Source organism: Muntiacus reevesi, chromosome 7, assembly GCF_963930625.1.
Source record: "Muntiacus reevesi chromosome 7, mMunRee1.1, whole genome shotgun sequence".
Classification (NCBI taxonomy): domain Eukaryota; kingdom Metazoa; phylum Chordata; class Mammalia; order Artiodactyla; family Cervidae; genus Muntiacus; species Muntiacus reevesi.
This window is the reverse complement of record NC_089255.1, coordinates 56,864,815-56,883,166: the sequence shown is the minus strand read 5'-3', so window position 1 is coordinate 56,883,166 and position 18,352 is coordinate 56,864,815. Positions and strand designations below refer to the sequence as shown.

Genomic DNA, 18,352 nt, shown 5'->3' with positions numbered 1-18,352 from the left:
CTCCTAGAAGAAAATAAGAAGTATACTCTTTGACATCAGTCTTAGCAACAGATTTTGGCTCTGTATCCTCAGGCACAAGCAACAAAAGAAAAAACTTTAAAAATCTTTTGCACAGCAAAGGAAATCATCAATAGAAAAGGCAACCAAGCAAATGGGGGAATATATTTGCAACTGATTTATCTGATAAGTAGTTAATATCCAACATATTGAATATATGAATAACAGTATAAAAATCTATTTAATTTAAAAATGGGTAGAGGACATGAATAGACATTTTTCCAAGGAAGACATACAGATGACCAACAGACACATGAGGAGATGCTCATTTTCACTAATCATCAAGAAAATGCAATTTAAAACCACAATGAGATATCACCTCATTCATGTTAGAATGGCTGTTATCAAAAAGACAACTAAAAATAAGTGTCAGGGAGATGTGGAAAAGGAACTCTCATGTACTGTTGGTAGGATTGTATATTGGTGCAGCCACTATGGAAAAGCCACTATGGAAAAGTATGGAGGTTCCTTAAAAAATTAAAAATAGAAGAAGCATATGATCCAGCAATTCCACTTCTGGGTATTTATCTGAAAAAAAAATAAGCTAATTAGAAAAGATATATGCACCCCTGTCTTCACTGCAGCATTATTTACAATAGCCAAGATATGAAAACCACCTCAGTGCCCATTGATATATGAATGGATAAAGAAGGTATGGTATAAATACACACAATGGAATACTACTCAGTCATTAAAAAAGAATGAAATTTGAAGCAAAATGGATGGACCTAGAGGGTAATATGCTAAGTGAAATAAGTCTGACAGAGAAAGACAAACGTATGATTTCACTTGTATATGGAATCTAGAACACAAAACAAGTGAACAAACATAATAAGACAGAAACAGACTCACGGATACAAACAGGTGGTTGCCAGAGGAGGCAAGGGGGAGGGGTTAGGGGATAAGTGAAATAAGTGAGGGAGATTAAGGGGTACAGATGTCCAGTTGTAAAATAGATGAGTCATGGGGGTGTAGTGTCCAGCATAAAGAATATGGTCAATATCATCACAGTAACTTTGTACTGTGAAAGATTACTAGACTTGTGGTGATCAATTGTTGAATAACGATGTACTACACCTGATACTAATATAATTTGTATGCCAACTTTTCTTCAATTAAAAAAAATTCTATTATGGAATAAATGCACAGCTCTCATGGAATCTGGAGCTTGTGTTGGGTCTCCTCAGTCTAAGGCTCCAGGCTCTGGGGAGGTCCTGGTCACTTCACAGGGCTGCACTGTGGAAGGCTGAGAACCCCTGCGCAGCGTCATGGACTTGTAAGAAACCTATGCTGCAGTAGTCTCCCCAGGACCTCTCATTACCTGCCAGGCATTAGGAGCTCTGGTTGCATTTGCAGAATGACTAAATCTGTGATTTTTCTAAGTGATTAATGGGGGTGGTGGGCTAGCAAGAAAGATGCTTCCTGGAGGAACTCTGAGTCCAAACCTGACTCTTGTTGGTTTAGTTTAACCTCAGAGATAAAAGCTGTAATCCTGTGGCTTCTTAGAAAATGCTAATTGAGTTATTACTCAAGTCACATTTCAGTCCTCACAGAAAATTAAATATCTTCAGAACAGCTTGGTCCTTTATTCTGAAGCCCTTGTGGCTTAAGCACCTTTCTTACATCTCTGGGAGTCCCTTTTCAGCGTTGCTGCGTGTGACAGTAATGAGCGCTAGAGAAATGCTCAAAGGGATAGAATTACAGGCACAAAAGCCCTGTTGAGAGGCATAGGAAAAGCCTCTTCCTTTTTGATTTTTATAGTGATAGAATGAGAGCCAGACTGTTCAGTGAATGTGGGCCAGAGCTATTGAGACCACTTAGGGGAGATTGGCGGGATCGCATCTGTGCTGGAGATGGGTTGAGGAGGTTATTCTTTGGCACCTAAAAATGCTTTTCAAAAGCCAGTTCTTTTTTTCATGACAGCTTGGAATTGGGTCTTCTTTTACACAGAAAGCTCTTCAATTAAAACTTAGGTGTGAAAAGTACAAGTTGTATGTACTTTTTTACAAGGCAAGGAGGTACCCAGGGATAGGCCAAGCTGCCTGGATTGGGGGCGGGGAGGTGAGAGGACCCAGGACTGAACTGGGGAGCTTCAGGGGGAAAGGCAGAGAGCAGTGGTCCAGAGGTTACAAGGTTACAAGGCTCCCAGATGGTGCCTTCAGGAAGGGTTGCCAGGACAGACCCTGGGTTTGGGCCTAAGAACAAGACCTAGCTCTTCACTGGAGTCGTCTTTGAAAAAGCAGGTGCTTGTGACTTGAGGCAGTCCAGCTGTGACCAGGAAAGCCTCTTCCTGTTCCTTTCCCAGGACTCAGCTGTGGTTGCTCTGGGGACAAGGACAGATGCCGTGTAGTTTTGTGCAGTCTGTGACATCTCAGGTGAACACTGAGGGCAGTTCACAAGCCAGAGTAGGCAGGCTTTAGGATTTTGCTAATGCAGAGTTTGTCAAATGACATATGGTTTTCTGGATGCATCTTACCCCTGATCCCAGATTTCCTTGGGACCCCAGAAGCATGTCTTCTGGAAGAGCAGGTTATCATGAAGAAGGCAGGTCTTGGGTAATCCTTCACTTCCAGTGGCCTCCACATATAGGCTTGTTGGAAAATCTCTAAATCATCATATTGCTGAACTGCTTGTTGGGACAAGGATGCTTCAAACCCACAGTCCCCATTCTCCTTGCAGAGACATGGCTCCAAGTCTGTGATAACACTTCTTATCCTATACCCAGGCATCAGTCGTGGATCACTGTTGCTCCCTAGCATGGCCTCAGGTCCCAGGTCATTCTTTTCTGGTGTTGCAGAAAATTGTACTAACTGATTGGAGTTGGCACTTAAAATAATATTCATTTGCCATTTCTACTCTTCTCATTTTTAAGGTTGTCATGGCCATAATCCAAAATTGAAATGCACCAAATAAATGAGATTAGACCAAAGCTCCACTTTAATGGGGCATGTGGGAAAAGATGCACACTTGTCCACATCAGGTTCCCCGGGAACTGGCAGAATAGCTGGCAGCAGGGCCAGTTGCAGAGGGTGGAGCAGCACATAGAGGGTGGGAACTGAGGCCTCAAAGCTGTAGCCAGTCCAACCCAAGTGGGGAGCCCCCTTCTTAGCATGGAACCTTGTATAAGTGCACTGGTGGCAGGCCCAGGGAACAGCTCTATGTACAGCCTTAATGTGAACGTGACTGCCTATGCATGTTCCTAGAGGGTCTATTATTCCAGAAGGGGACAAGGGTCAGGAGCTGAGAAAAGATCCTGCAAGACAGTTTTCTAGTGGCTAGTTGGCACATGTTATTTGACATCTGACATTATTATAATGACTCATATTTGGGGCTTCTTCTGGGGGTGAGGGGCCATGAGCAGCTCTGTTGGCATCCTGGGGACCCCAGGACAATCACCATCATTCTGCTCCTGAGCTCTTTGAAACTGTCATCCTTTCTCTTCTGAAATTCTCTAGTTTCAAGGCCTACGCATGGGCTTCACAGGTGGTGCAGTGTTAAAGAATCTGCCTGCCAATGTAGGGGGCACAGGAGATGTGAGTTCAACCCCTGGGCCAGGATCATCCCCTGGAGATGGAAATGACAACCCACTCCAGGATTCTTTCCCATAAAGTCCCATGTACAGAGAAGCCTGGCAGGCTACAGTCCTTGAGATCACAAAGAGTCAGACACAACTGAGCATGCACGCATGCATGAGACCTGCTGGATTGACCTTGCTCTTCCATCTCCAGAGCACTCTCTCTCTCTTTCCTGGTGCTGCTTCTGTCACCTGCCTCCCTCCAGGTAGGGTGTGTCCCCCTCTCTGCATCCCCAGATTTGGCTCAGATATTTCACTGTTACCTCAAGGCTAGTAGCTCCCAGTCTTCCTAGGGTCAGGAACCCCTGTAAGGATAATGACTGATTCTTTTCCCATAAAACTTTCACATCAGGTCCAAGGGACCCAGGACCACCTGCACACCAGTAACTTGTGGTGCTTGGTAAAAATGCAGGTTCCCGGGCCTCATGCTAATTCAAACTGGATTAGAATCTCCAGATTGGTCCCAGGTATCTGTATCTTTACAAGCATTCTAGTTGACTCTAGGCCTCAAGTGACTAAGAACTGTAGCAGGATGTCAGGTCAGGGTCAATAAACCCTAGTCTAAGCACCTCATCATAGCAACATCCTTGGCCCTAACTAACGTGCCCTGAGTATACAGCTTCGGTCAGGAACTCTCTCTAATACTCCTTTGCATGGAAATGGACTGCCCCGAGAATTCTTGCAACCTACTATATACAGTTGATTCTTGCTTGTTCACCTTTTTTCTACCAACCTGCTCATCTGAATTTGGCTTTATCTGCAGTCCGGATTGACTGTGGATTGATTTCTGTCTGACAGCTATGGAAAGTCCACATTGCGTCCTTACCAGGGCGTGTGTGGAGCCATCTGGTGGTGTGACTACAGGCTACCCTGATCCTAGAAAATGCCGTGCCATTTTCAGCAAATCATTTTTGCACAAAATAGGACTATATAAATATATATATATATATATATATATATATATATATATATATATATAAAGCATACCATCAAACACTTGCTCTTTTGAAATTTTTCATGTCTGTCAAATAGGCTTATCAGTATCCAGGCTCCGAATCATCTGAGAGGCCTCCTGTTTAGCCTCCAACCAGACATGGAGTCCTGCCCGTTCTTCTGCTGAAAACACCTCTCGCATTTCTAGCTCCCTCTAGAACACTCCAGTCACCAACCACGTTTATCTTCAACCTTGTCCCAAGTTTTAACTACAAACATCCTCTGGATATGTTCTCCTCCCCACCCCCACCCCCGCCTCTTTCTCTCCCTCTCTCATCTCATTCCCTAGTTGTATTCCACTTCCATCAACAGAAAGGATCACAAACGCGCACTGATTTCAGTGTCATCTTCCCTTCTTAAAACTCTACTATGGTTCCACGCTGCCTTGCAGATACTGTCTATGCCCCACCACCAGGCCTGCAAGTGTTGGTGCGCATCCCTCCGCCAAGTACCCCGGCCTCATCCCGACACACTCCACCTGGGCCAGTTTCCCCCCTCTCTCATCCCTGGACCTTTGCTCCAGCCGGTCTCGTGCAGGGGTGCCCAGCCCTCACCCCTGCAGCTGTCTCAGGCCCCCTGGGTCTTCAGAGCTACAACTCGAGGTTTATCCTCTCTGCAGTCCTGCTCAGACCACCCTTTGCCCAGACTGTCCCAGGACCTCTGTGGCTGCTTCTCTGTTGCTCCCTCATATCTCACTGTAGTTTCAGAGTATTCACCTTCCTCAGTTCGATTGTAAACACGACAGATTGAAAGACCAAGATTTCTTTTTTTAAAAAGTTATTTTCTTTATTAATTTTTTTGGCTGCACTGAGTCTTCATTGATGCACACTGGCTTTCTCTAGTTGCTGCAAGGAGGAGCTACTCTTCACTGCGGTCGGGTTCATGGGCTTCTCCTTGCAGTGGCTTCTCTTGTTGCAGGACAGGGGCTCCAGGGTGTGTAGGCTCAGTAGGTGCATTGCACAGGCTTAGTTGTGCTGAGGAATGTGGGATCTTCCCAGACCAGGGACTGAACCTATGTCCCCTGCATTATTAGGTGGATTCTTAAGTTAACTTAACTAAGTTAACTTAACTTACCACTGGACCACCAGGGAAGTCCCAAGGTTTCAATGGGTAGATTTTGGTGCACACAGTAAGTGCTTCGTAAATGGTGGTTTTCTGAAAAATCACAGGACTCGGATCTTTAGACAGATCTGCTCACTCCAATTGGAGAAGGGCATGGCAACCTACTCCAGTATTCTTGTCTGGAGAATTCCACGGAGTAGCCTGGTGGGCTACAGTCCATGGGGTTGCAAAGAATCAGACATGACTGAAGCAACTGAGTCTGTATGCACCCACTCCAATATTGATGATTGTCTGTGTTATCAGAGAAACAAAAGACCCTCAGCTGTTCATACTGCAACCTGACTGGTCTGTGTGAATGCTTATTAAGTGGAATAATTGACACTAAGACTGTTTGTGGAGCAATTTATTGTCCTAGATTATGTGTAAATGATTCACCTGAACACCTTAGATCCTTTTTAGAGTGATTACAAATGAAGAAAGGTATTTGTTACCTGATCTGAGCCCTCAGGTTTTCTCAGGCAATTTTGTGCAACAAAATAGAAACCCAGCAAACCAGCTTCTGGTCTCAACTCCCCTGGGTGGCCCAGAGGAGACAGGCTGTCTGGATGAGTGCATTCGGGGCTGCTCCCAGGACAGCTGGCTCTCAGCCCTGCAAATGCAGCACTTCCTGACACCTAGCTGCACACAAGCTGCAGCAGGGCCCACCCACGTGGTCACCAAACCTATGTAATCAAGGTGACTTTGGAGTCTATGGTGAAGCCGCTTAGAAATTATTCTTAGTCCACTAGAACTTGAGCAAAAGTCGGTTTGATTGGGCTATGGGTATTTGTCTAACTGTTTTTAAGGCTCTTTGGGCAAGTATACTGAGTTCTAAATAAAAGGCACAGGGAAATTCCTTAGGGCCCATGGATGATCAGTATGTTTTAAGAGGGAGAAAATGCTCTTTGTTCTTTGGGTTCGGGAGTTAACTTAACTTACTTCCATCTGTGGTTTATCATCTAAATTTTTCTTCTGTTGTAGGACCACCTGGCCCAGCAGGTAAGAACCTATAGATATTCTGAGTTTTCGGGGAGGATGTGGGTGGCTGGCTCCCCAGGATCCCTCAGAAGGAACTGAGCTAGGGAAGGGGGAAGAGTCCGGAGGCAGTCTTGACTACAGCTGTGTCCCCACCTTCTCGCTACCCTAGTCACCAGCTCTCCTGCTCCCTCCCACTTGAGAGCCTGCCATCACCACTCCCTACCAGTCACTGCTTTGGGGAGTGGGGGGGAAGGTGGGGAAGGAAAGGAAGAAGCAGGGGATGTTCTGGGAGAGGCCTTGATGCCTGGCCAGTCTCACTGGCTAAAGGAAATAACGTTAACTTCAGTGAAAATTTTTTTCAGTGTTCCCGTTTCCCGTGTTTTGATGCAGGGCCTCCCGGAGTCAGTGGATTACCAGGACACAACGGATCAGATGGACAGCCTGGTCCCCAGGGCCCAAAAGGCGAAAAAGGAGCCAGTGGAAAAAGAGGAAAAATGGGTATTTAGGCACAGTTTTTCTAATTAAACCCCTTGGGTTTTTTGTCTCCACCAGTCCATTTTGGATGAGCCAAAGCTGGTGCAGTGGGAAAAGTGCTGCATCTCTGAATGCAAGGCTGGTTAAATGTTGCCTGGAAGCTGCTGTGTTCTGGGGCAATACGGGCCTCCTTTTTGGTCCAACCTTGATGACGGTGTATGTCCAGGCTGCCTGGGAGAAGCAGTGTTCCTGGGAACTGATGTCCACTCCTCTGCTTGCTCTGACGCAAACAGACAGATGGAAGGGGCAAGAGTGTCTGTACCGGTACCCCAAGTTCTTTCAACAGTCAGTTCCTGCCCTAGCCAGGGTAGCTGACAGAGAGGATGAGAGGTGAATGTGGTCAAGTTGACACCAGAGAGGTAACACAGTCAAATCAGGTTAGCCCTGGGCATTTTAAGAACCAGGGTTTGTACTCGGCCCCTTGCCCTGCATACCTCCCTGGGTAGCCACACGAGGGAGGCTGCAGGAGGGAAGGTAGGAGGCTGTGAAAAGCCTAGCCCTGTGGATGGGCTGTTGGGAGCATGGCTCAGCCCTCGACCAGCTCAAACTCTAGCCTGGACTGTCTGACTGGAGAGCAGGGCTGTGCTTTCCCTGCCACCCTGCCAAAGCCCCAGGGCTGTGAATGCCCTCCCCTGCTCCCTTCCTGGGCCCAGGATGCATTCTCATCACACCCAGAGACCAGCGTAATTGCAGGGGGTGGGAGGAGAGGCCAGAGCTGGCAGGACCGCAGAGAAGAACTGGCTTTGTTCTGGGAGCCATGAGAAGCCACAGAGGGGTTTTGAGGAGGAGAGTGACATGATTAGATCTGCCTTTCTGTGATACCCCTACTGGGGGCGGACAAACTAGAGCGAGCATAGGAGCCAAGACAGGGAGACAGTACAGAGGCTACTCACCAGGCAGGCAGAAGGGATGCAGGTGGGGTGTGCAAAGGTTGATGAGCTGAGTGATATTTTGGGGGTAAAATCAGCAGTACTTGGGGAAGGCAAATCTAAGTAGGAAGGGGGAGGGAAACACCAAGGCTGACCCCAAGGTCTTCCTCCTGCCTGACAGCTCTTCCCTAAGATGGAGAGCCCTGGACCAACTTAGGTCCTAGCATGGGATGTGCTCAGTTTGAAATGCCTTGAAATGTCCAGGAGGAGGTGTCAGAGGGCCTTGAAGATGAAGGTCAGCAGTCAGAGGAGACCCTGGGGCTCGAGATGTACCTTAAGGAGTCACCCAAGGCCATGGGGCCATGGGCCCAGCCTCTTCAGGGGGGAGCCACCCAAGAGGAGAGCCTGGGCCCATCCAGGAGGAGCAGCAGTATCTGGTGACCAAGTAGAAGGGAGGAGCCAGCAAAGGAGGCCAAGGACAGGCTGAGCAGCAGGAGGATCCCTAGGAGAAGGTGGGAACATTCATCAGCAGGCATTTATTGAGAGGTTTCCCAGTGCTAGTGTGGAAACAAAATAGATGCAGTCCCTATTGTATTGTGGAACTTTCTGTCTTTGGTGGGGAGGCAGACATAAAGTCAACAACAATCAGATACATCTGTAATCACGGTATGAGGTGCAGAAAGGAAAGAACAGTGTGTTATAAGCAGGGCAGAGAAGGAGGGTCAAGAGGTAATGTCTGAGGTCAGACCTGAGGGACAAGGGCAAGGCAGATGGTGGCCCAAGTGGGGTGCACACACTTGCCAAGGCCCTGCTGGGGCAGCTAGGGGAGGGGGCGTACAGCCAGGTGAGGTGGGAGGGGGCGTACAGCCAGGTGAGGTGGGAGGCAGGGGCCAGGCCCTTCCAGAGCCTTCTGCATGGTGGTTTGAGTCTCTCCGCCAGCCACATGCAGGATGTGACCCTCAGGGCCAAGGTCATGGCCATGAAGAAGGAGGGGCCATCATGTCAGCAGAGAGCTCCAGGATCTTTAGTGGTTTGGCAGGCAGGGTTAGGAGAAGGGAGGAGTGGGCATGCCTTCCAGAAAGAGGGAACAACAAGTGCTGTTTCCGAAACAGGCTAAAGAGCCCATGTTCCACAGAGTTAGGACTGGGTTAGGCTATGCCCTCTAGCAGTGATCTCTGAACAATGGTATATATTAATAGCTGACATTCACTATCAGGCACTCTACCAAGTCCTCTCTACATTTACCTCATTGAGTCTTAACGACAGCCCCATGAGATGGGGATCTTTGCTGGCCTTATTTTTCCCAGATGGAGAAGTCTCATCTTTCCATTTTCCAAACAGGTCCCGGGCCCTCTGTACCAGGGCCTGTGCACTGCTGTGCCCCAGCCCATTCCTCCCCTGGAGCAATCGCAGCTGATACATCACTTCCTCCTCCTCTTCAAGATCGCCCCTGGCCTCCATGTCTGGCCCCTGCCTCACCAGCTGTTACATCCCCTGCTCTCTTCCGAAGCATAGATCTCTCCCTGAAATCCTGTCTTTATGTTGCTCGCTGAAGTGCTGATGGTCTGGCCACCCAGGGAGAACGTGAGGTCCATGAGAGCCAGGCTCTGGAGCCTGGTGCACCCAGTGAAGGCGGGCAATCAATTCATTGTTGAACTAGTGGACATAACATGCCCCGTGTCCAAAAGCTAATAAGCATAAAGGGCAGGCTTGACTCCAGGCCTTGACTCCTGGGCCCCTGCTCTTAAACACGACAGCACTCAACACTTTCAGGCTGGAGAGGGTTGAGTCCAAGAGGCTTTGCCAGAGGTGCTACAGAGCAGGAGCAGGGGGAAGGAAGCCCGGGCACTGGAGCTCGCGCTATTAGTTGTCTAAGGATGTTGCTGAGCCTCGTTGTGAGTCTCACCAGGAGGGTGGGAGGGCGCCAGGCCTTCAGAGAAGCCCACAGGACACAGGCAGGGCGCACAGTTCATCAAGTACCCACGTGTGAGGCAGAAAGAATCATCCCTGCTCTGCAAGCAGAAAGGAGCCAGGAAAGGCGTTCTGGGAGCACCTGCCTTGAGCTCTGACTGGCTTCGAGGGCCTGGGTCTCCTCACCTGTACACTGAGGAGCAGGGCTTCCAACAACTCTAACGTGGCTTCCAGTTTTGAAATAGTCTGCTCCAGTGTTTGTCTGTGAAGGAGAGACTGTGCCTGTGTATCCTGTTGTTTGACACAGCTCTCAGCCAAACCCACCTAAGGCTCAGTGAAGAACTGATGAGTGAAGAACGAAGGAATGAGAACAGTAGGACATGGTTTCTGTCCATAAGGGCTTGCAGTCCTGTTGAAAGAGAAGATAGAGTTTATATACAGCATGAATTCTGTAACTGGTTATTCTGATATGAAGATGCTTTATACTGTACAGCAGGGGATGCTGCCAGAAGAAAAATCTGAACTTAATTGTGCAGATAATGGATAAACAGGATCCTGTATAGAGGATGGGTGGTACCGTAGAGCTAAGTGTAAAGGACAAGAAAGAGACGTGTGATCCACACCTTGGAAATAAATAGAGGGGAAATGGGGAGGGCACTGCAAGGAGAGAAGGGAAAGGCCCTACTTGGAGGAACTGATCGGGAGGCTGGCCCTGCCTATGAGAAGGGCCCCGGGTGAGGATGGTGCAGTGGGGAGGGAGCAGGGGTTTCAGCTCTGTCTGCAGGAGGCAGCCAGAAGCCACTGCGGGCTCTAGAGAAGAAGACTAACCTAATGAGACCAGAGTTTAGAGCTCCAGACCAACAGTTGTTTCCAGCATATTGAAATATGAAGCTAACCCTCACTTTCTGATTTTAGGAATGCTAAAAGCAAGAGTGGAATAGGCCAGAATCAGAGTGTAAAGTCTTGGTTTGGATCCCAGCTCTTCTGCTTACTAGCTTCATGCACTTGGGCAAGTTACTTAATCGCCCTGTTTCCTTAACTGAAAAATGAGAATAGTAATAGTAATAGTGTTTTTAGGAAGATTAAATTTATATATATATTTAAATTTATATATATGTATACACACACACACACACACACACACACACACACACACACACACACACACACACACACACACATATATATATATAAAGTGCCTAGAATAGGGCCTGACACAGAGCAAGTGCTGCATTAGTTTTAGATATTAGGTGGTAGTGTTGTTTCAAAGGGTGGGGAAGGAAATCTCAGTGGAAATGCCTCCATTTATTTGCAAACATCAACTTAGAGCATCCATTTTGCAAACAGCGTCTTTTCCGAAGTTTGACGTGCTATGCCTCAAAACCAAGCATTTTCTTTCTTTCCATCTGCCTCTCACTTTCTCACTCGAGAGTTAATGCTTCAGTGTTTTCTCTAAAAATTGAGTCCCCACGAAAACAGAAATAAACATCCTCCTCCTTATTCATCCCAGCCTTGGGTCTGGGTTTTGCATAACACCCTCAGCTCCCATCTCCTCCGCCTCAGTGGGTGACAGATGGTGCTGCCAAAAATAAGATGTCCTCCTTCACCCCCTGCAATGAAGATGATGGCGTTGACCCCGGTTGATCACACAACCCCAGACTCTAAAGCTGGGAAAATGAGTTGTTTTGAGGGGGCACTGCCAACGGGAAAGGAAAACAGCAGAAAGCCACACCCTGCACCCGAGCAAGGCAAACAGAGTCTGGCCTTTCTTCTCCAGCAGAATGTGCTGACTCCAAGCCTGCGAGCAGTCACGGGACAGACACTGCCCTGATCCAGGCCACTCAGTGTTTAACAGTGTCCCTGCCCATGGCCAAGTCGGGGAAGGCAGACAGACAGGGCCACGTCTGGCTCCTCTGGCAGCGAACGTGATGAGATGGTGTTATACTTCTGCTCACCATGGCCAGGGCATGGCCAAGGTGGTTGCACCAACCAAGAAGAGGGAAAAGTTTGTGGAGGCAGCAAAGACTGTACATAGACAAAACGTCCCCTCCCCTTTCTTGAAGAAAGCTTAAAAGTGATCTTGTGCACACGCAGCTGAGCGTCAAAATACACCCATGAGCAAAAGCCCTTAATATCCTGAGCATTAAACACCACCCCCTGTGCATTATGACAGCTGTGAGAATGTTCTGTTTTACACCTGGCCTTTTTGAGAAAGGGGGGGAATGCATAAAAGGAAGGAATAAAAGAAGAGGAAATCAAATGATGATGCCAAAGGCTCTTTGTGACTAGAATAAATGCCTGAAAAAGAAAACCCTCGAGTAACTAGAAGATACCATTTCCCTGAGCACTGCTGAATGTGAGTCACACGACACCTTTCGAAGGTGTCAGTTATTTTCTGGTGCATTGTGCTGGCTGGACTCTATGGCAACATTCTCATCTTTTGTGTCCTTCAGATAATGTGCCAAATTGCCTATTTAAAATACTGACAAAAGAACGTCCGCTCGTGCAGAGGGACCCTGATTAAGGGCTTTTCAGTGAGTGAACCGCTTTCCAGAAAGATGTCCTGATAACTGTGGGCAGAGGTGACCCACAGCCATGGGATCTCAGTGTGGTGTGAGAGATGCACTGTGGGACCTGCCCACCCCCTCAACCATGTGACTGACTCCACGGCAGAGCCTCCAGTACCCACACTGCAGGGGCTGCCCTTGCTCTTCTTCACATGCTCTTCCACTGTGTTCCCAGCAATTCCATTGGCAGAAACTGAGCAAATGTTTCCCTGTTTGTTGCGTTTTTTAACACTTTCAGGTTCTTTCATACACTGCTGTCTTCCTTGGGATGGTCTGTGTAGGTGCCTTTGAATCTGAAAGAGCTTATCACTCCCTTGGCATAGAGAAACGGTGCTAGGAGTGCCAGTTGCACATTTTAGGGAATAATGGGCTAGGATGGCAGCGCAGGGTATTCCAGCGCCATCTGTGGTGTGACATGATTTATTAATAATATCCTCCCCATTGCTGCGAGGGCTTGAGAAGAGCCCATCAGGTGGGGTTGAGAGGTGCTCAAGGTTGGATGGGTGGTTAATCTAAATGACCTCTAAGGTGCCCTCCTATCTGAAATTCTATGATTCTCTTGGGATGGTTATATCAGAATCCTGTGTAGCTGGTAGGAAGTTGGGGGTGGGGATCAGAATTGGTTTTAAATCTGGAGGGAGGACAGTTGCAATGTCATGGAATGACAGTTGGTGAATGGGGTCTGGCCAAGCTGGTGGGGCAGTCACTCAGCCAGAACCTTTAAGAAGGGGCTTGGGATTGGCCACATAATTAGAAAAAGCAATGAATCCTAAGGGCTGTTGGTTATAGAGGTTGAGACAAACTGAAGTTTTTCACTGAAATGTGCCTCTGGCTATTCTCTGTTGCCTGAAATCTCTGCCCCTTTGAAAAATATCTCTGTTGAGTGATATCTCCAGGAGGCTTTTGTCAAAATGAACAAACAGTGCCTGCAATGGGATATCATATTAATTCATCCATATCTGGCAATACCTTTGCACATAGTAAGCAATCACTTTCCCTCTTAGTATCCCTAGGTGCTCGTAAGTTCTAGCAGCTCTTTAATAAATTTTCTACATAAATAGTCATATCATATATAGAGACAGCTTTAATTCATCCTTCTCCAATCTGTTTGCCTCTGTTTCTTTTCCTTTTCTTTATTGTGCTTTATTTAAAGTGACAAGAATAGGTACCATTGTCTTGTTCCTGATCTTAGGGGGAAAGCATTTAGTCTTTCATTATTAGGGATGTTGTTGTTGTTGTTTAGTCACTCAGTCATGTCCGATTCTTTGTGACCCTATGGATTGTAGCCCACCAGGCTCCTCTGTCCATAGCAAGAATACTGGAGTGGGTAGCCATGCCCTCTTCCCAGAGATCTTCCCAACCTGGGGATCATTCCCGAGTCTCCTACACTGGCAGGAGAATTCTTTCCTATCTGAGTCACCAGGGAAGCTCCGGAGATGATGTTAGCTGCAGATTCTTTTCATAGATGCCCTTTTTCATATTGAGGACATTTCCTCCTATTCCTAGTGTGATGAGAATTTTTATTCAGAATAGGTGTTGAATTTTATCAAATGTCTTTTCTATATCCATCAAGATGATCACGTAATTTTTTCCTTGCTTATATTATTAATATGCTATATTACATTAACTAAATGATTCAGATTTTGAATTCTATCCTGGCAGGCAGTTAAGCTGCTTCAGTTCAGTTCAGACACTCAGTCGTGTCCAACTCTTTGCGACCCCATGAATCGCACCATGCCAGGCCTCCCTGTCCATCAGAAACCCCTGGAGTCTACTCAAACTCATGCCCATTGAGTCGGTGATGCCATCCAGCTATCTCATACTCTGTCATCCCCTTCTCCTCTTGCCCTCAATCCCTCCCAGCATCAGGGTCTTTTCCAATGAGTCAACTCTTCACATGAGGTAGCCAAAGTATTGGAGTTTCAGCTTCAGCATCAGTTCTTCCAATGAACACCCAGGACTTATCTCCTTCAGGATGGACTGGTTGGATCTCCTTGCAGTCCAAGGGACTCTCAAGAGTCTTCTCCAACACCACAGTTCAAAAGCATCAATTTTTTTGGCGCTTAGCTTTCTTCACAGTTCAACTCTCACATCCATACATGACCACTGGAAAAACCATAGCCTTGACCAGACAGACCTTTGTTGGCAAAGTAATGTCTCTGCTTTTTAATATGCTATCTAGGTTGGTCATAACTTTCCTTCCAAGGAGTAAGCGTCTTTTAATTTCATGGCTGCAGTTACCATCTGCAGTGATTTTGGAGCCCAAAAAAATAAAGTCTGACACTGTCTCCACTGTCTCCCCATCTATTTCCCATGAGGTGATGGGACCAGATGCCATGATCTTAGTTTTCTGAATGTTAAGCTTTAAGCCAGCTTTTTCACTCTCCTCTTTCACTTTCATCATGAGGCTTTTTAGTTCCTCTTCACTTTCTGCCATAAGGGTGGTGTCATTTGCATATCTGAGGTTATTGATATTTCTCCTGGCAATCTTGATTCCAGCTTGTGCTTCTTCCAGACCAGCGTTTCTCATGATGTACTCTGCATATAAGTTAAATAAGCAGGGTGACAATATACAGCCTTGACGTACTCCTTTTCCTCTTTGGAACTAGTCTGTTGTCCCATGTCCAGTTCTAACTGTTGCTTCCTGACCTGCATATGGGTTTCTCAAGAGGCAGGTCAGGTGGTCTGGTAGTCCCATCTCTTTCAGAATTTTCCACAGTTTATTGTGATCCACACAGTCGAAGGCTTTGGTGTAGTCAATAAAGCAGAAGTAGATGTTTTTCTGGAACTCTCTTGCTTTTTTGATGATCCAGTGGATATTGGCAATTTGATCTCTGGTTCTTCTGCCTTTTCTGAAACCAGCTTGAACATCTGGAAGTTCTCAGTTCATGTATTGCTGAAGTCTGGCTTGGAGAATTTTGAGCATTACTTTACTAGCGTGTGAGATGAGTGCAATTGTATGGTAGTGTGAGCATTCTTTGGGATTGCCTTTCTTGGGGATTGGAATTAAAACGGACCTTTTCCAGTCTTGTGGCCACTGCTGAGTTTTCCAAATTTGCTGGCATATTGAGTGCAGCACTTTCACAGCATCAGTTTTTAGGATTTGCAATAGCTCAACTGGAATTCCATCACCTCCACTAGCTTTGTTTGTAGTGATGCTTTCTAAGGCCAACTTGACTTCACATTCCAGGATGTCTGGCTCTAGGTGAGTCATCACACCATTGTGATTATCTGGGTCATGAAGATCTTTTTTGTACAATTCTTCTGTGTATTCTTGCCACCTCTTCTTAATATCTTCTGCTTCTGTTAGGTCCATACCGTTTCTGTCCTTTATTGAGCCCATTTTTGCATGAAATGTTCCCTTGGTATCTCTAATTTTCTTGAAGAGATCTCTAGTCTTTCCCATTCTGTTGTTTTCTTCTATTTCTTTGCATTGATTGCTGAAGAAGGCTTTCTTATCTATCCAGGCTATTCTTTGGAACTCTGCATTCAAATGGGAATATCTTTCCTTTTCTCCCTTACTGCTCAGTATTTTTAAGGTTTGTCACGATAGGTCCACAGCAGCCTCGACTGTTGGGCTAATTTAGCGTCACTACTAAGACAGGTCTTTCCAAGGACTCTGCTTCACAGCCTGCCCTTTTCTGAGATCCCTCTGCTTTGACTGGTGAGCATGAGGACCCTTCCCTGTGCAAGCTCTGAGCAGGGCTTTCTGTTCATTCTTCTCCCTGCCTGGCAGACTTTTACCTTATACAGACTCTTACTCTGCCAAAGACTTGAGGAAACCCCTCTGAAGTTCACCAGAGCTCTTTCTATACAGTGACCTCCTCTCTCATATTCTGTCCCATGAGTCCCAGCCACTTTTATCTCCCCAAACTCTACTTTTTTGTCTCCTCAGCTCAGCAAAGCTACTGTGTGGAAGCTGCTGTGAGTTGGGGCATCATATGGTGCATGAGGTTGGCTTCCTTTCTCCTAGGCATCAGAATGCTGTGCTGCCCATTTTCCAATGCTGCGATGAGTCACTGCCTGATCTTGACTACTCCTAGTAGGACTGCAGTTCCTGTAGGGATGTCTTCCTGCGAGCAGAGACAGAGATTTTGTCCATTACCTGTTGTTTACGCTATCTCCATCCCTCATAATTCGTGTCCTAAAGCAGTGTGACCTGTTTTGCTATTTTGCTTAAAAACGTTTTGCATCCAAATGTCACAGAAAAGGGCGTTGGAGCTGGAATCAAGATTTTTTGCTGCTCACTTAGCAGCCTCAGTTGTAAACCCTTTAGGCCTTATTTCCAATTTCTACCAAGTGAGAGTAAGGAAAACTGAGCAGCCTACCACGCCAGTATTGTGAGGGATACACCAGATAATGCAGATGACAACATCCACTGTTCAAGGGCCTGACAAAGTCCTCCAAGTGCTCAGCCCTCCCTGCCGGGGTGGGGAGGGCAGATTTCTGACGAGGCTTCTCCTTCTTTCTGCTCTCACTGTGACTGTCCCTCTTGAGGTTCACTCCTTTCCCCAACCTGTCAGCCTAGCAAAATGTCTCTAAAAAAATTCAACAGAACTACCTAGAATTATATTCTTTCATGAATTTATACCTTGCTGCTGTCCTAAAATGATTATGAAGTGTTGTGTATTTGGTTTCTGAAGCTGCTTCACCTTAAAACCACAAATCACAGTATTACAAAGTAGTATACCAGAATTTCCTGCACAACAGGCTCATAAATCTCTTTTTCTTTTTCCTCAGGGCCACCTGGAGCCACAGGAACTCCAGGGGAAAAGGGAGACCCTGGTGAGCTGGGCTTGCCTGGAAACGAGGGCCCAGCAGGGCAGAAGGGTGACAAGGGAGACAAAGGGGACGTGTCCAATGATGTGCTCCCCGCAGGTAAGGGGCTGGTGCTGCGGTCTTCTCCTGGGGTGAATGGGCCCAGAGACCATCCTGGTTTCTTGTACCAAGGCTGCTCTGGGTCATCTCTCCTTACCTGCCCTAGATGCCCATCTGTTTAGTAGCATGTTTTAGAGTCCTGTGCTTTTGACAAGGAGAAAACCATGTGTAAGCCCAATGTTGGTAAGACCAAATCTGAGATCTAAGCATAAGTAGTTGAGATAAAGCACCATGCCATGGCTGGATGGATTTAGGATGAAGGAAGCTTCCTTTTCCCAAATATCTGTTAAATCAAGTGCAATCCAGAAGAAGAGAAGTGAGAAATTTCAGAGGACAACAGACAGAAAGTATAAGCTTCAGAGTTGAGCCCAGGCCATCTTCAGACCCTTATCCTAAGATTCTTAACATAGGATTGAGGCAAACATGGTTGCTGATCTTCTTTATCTGGTTTCCAGCCCAGGTTAAAAGCAGGTAATTGGTGTCTGTGGCACAGCAAGCCTCAGAAAGGCAATGACATGGCGGAAAGAGTAAGTGACAGCTGATTGTCATGGAGGAGGAAGAGGCAGAATTTTAAAAGCACTTTACTTTGGGGACCATTTGTACTATAAAAGCATAGCTATCCTATTCGTGTGTTCAATAAGCACTTTTGAATATCAGAGAACACCATTTATGAATTAGGGACTTTGCTATAACAGTTGAAACTGGAAATATGAAAATGAGTAAGACCTGATATCTGTCCTCAAGAAACCAGGATGATAGATGTTCAGGACAGTGATCCTGACTCAGTGTCCTATCCAGTTTTCAAAATTTCTTGAGCACCTGCCATTTACCAGGTACTGTGTAAAGATCAAAGCACCCAGGAAAAATCAAATTAGGTTTAGCATGCCTCG

At 46.6% G+C, this 18,352-nt stretch overlaps 1 protein-coding gene across 1 annotated transcript in view; it reads left to right on the top strand.

Annotated features, from left to right (window-relative positions):
- The window catches only part of GLDN (gliomedin), a 60,462-nt gene that overhangs the window by 26,910 nt on the left and 15,200 nt on the right, over positions 1-18,352 (top strand). Inside the window, exons 3-5 of the mRNA XM_065940579.1 lie at positions 6,707-6,724; positions 7,094-7,201; positions 17,325-17,462. Coding sequence (XP_065796651.1) covers positions 6,707-6,724; positions 7,094-7,201; positions 17,325-17,462 — 264 coding nt within the window. The remainder of the gene's footprint in view (positions 1-6,706; positions 6,725-7,093; positions 7,202-17,324; positions 17,463-18,352) is intronic.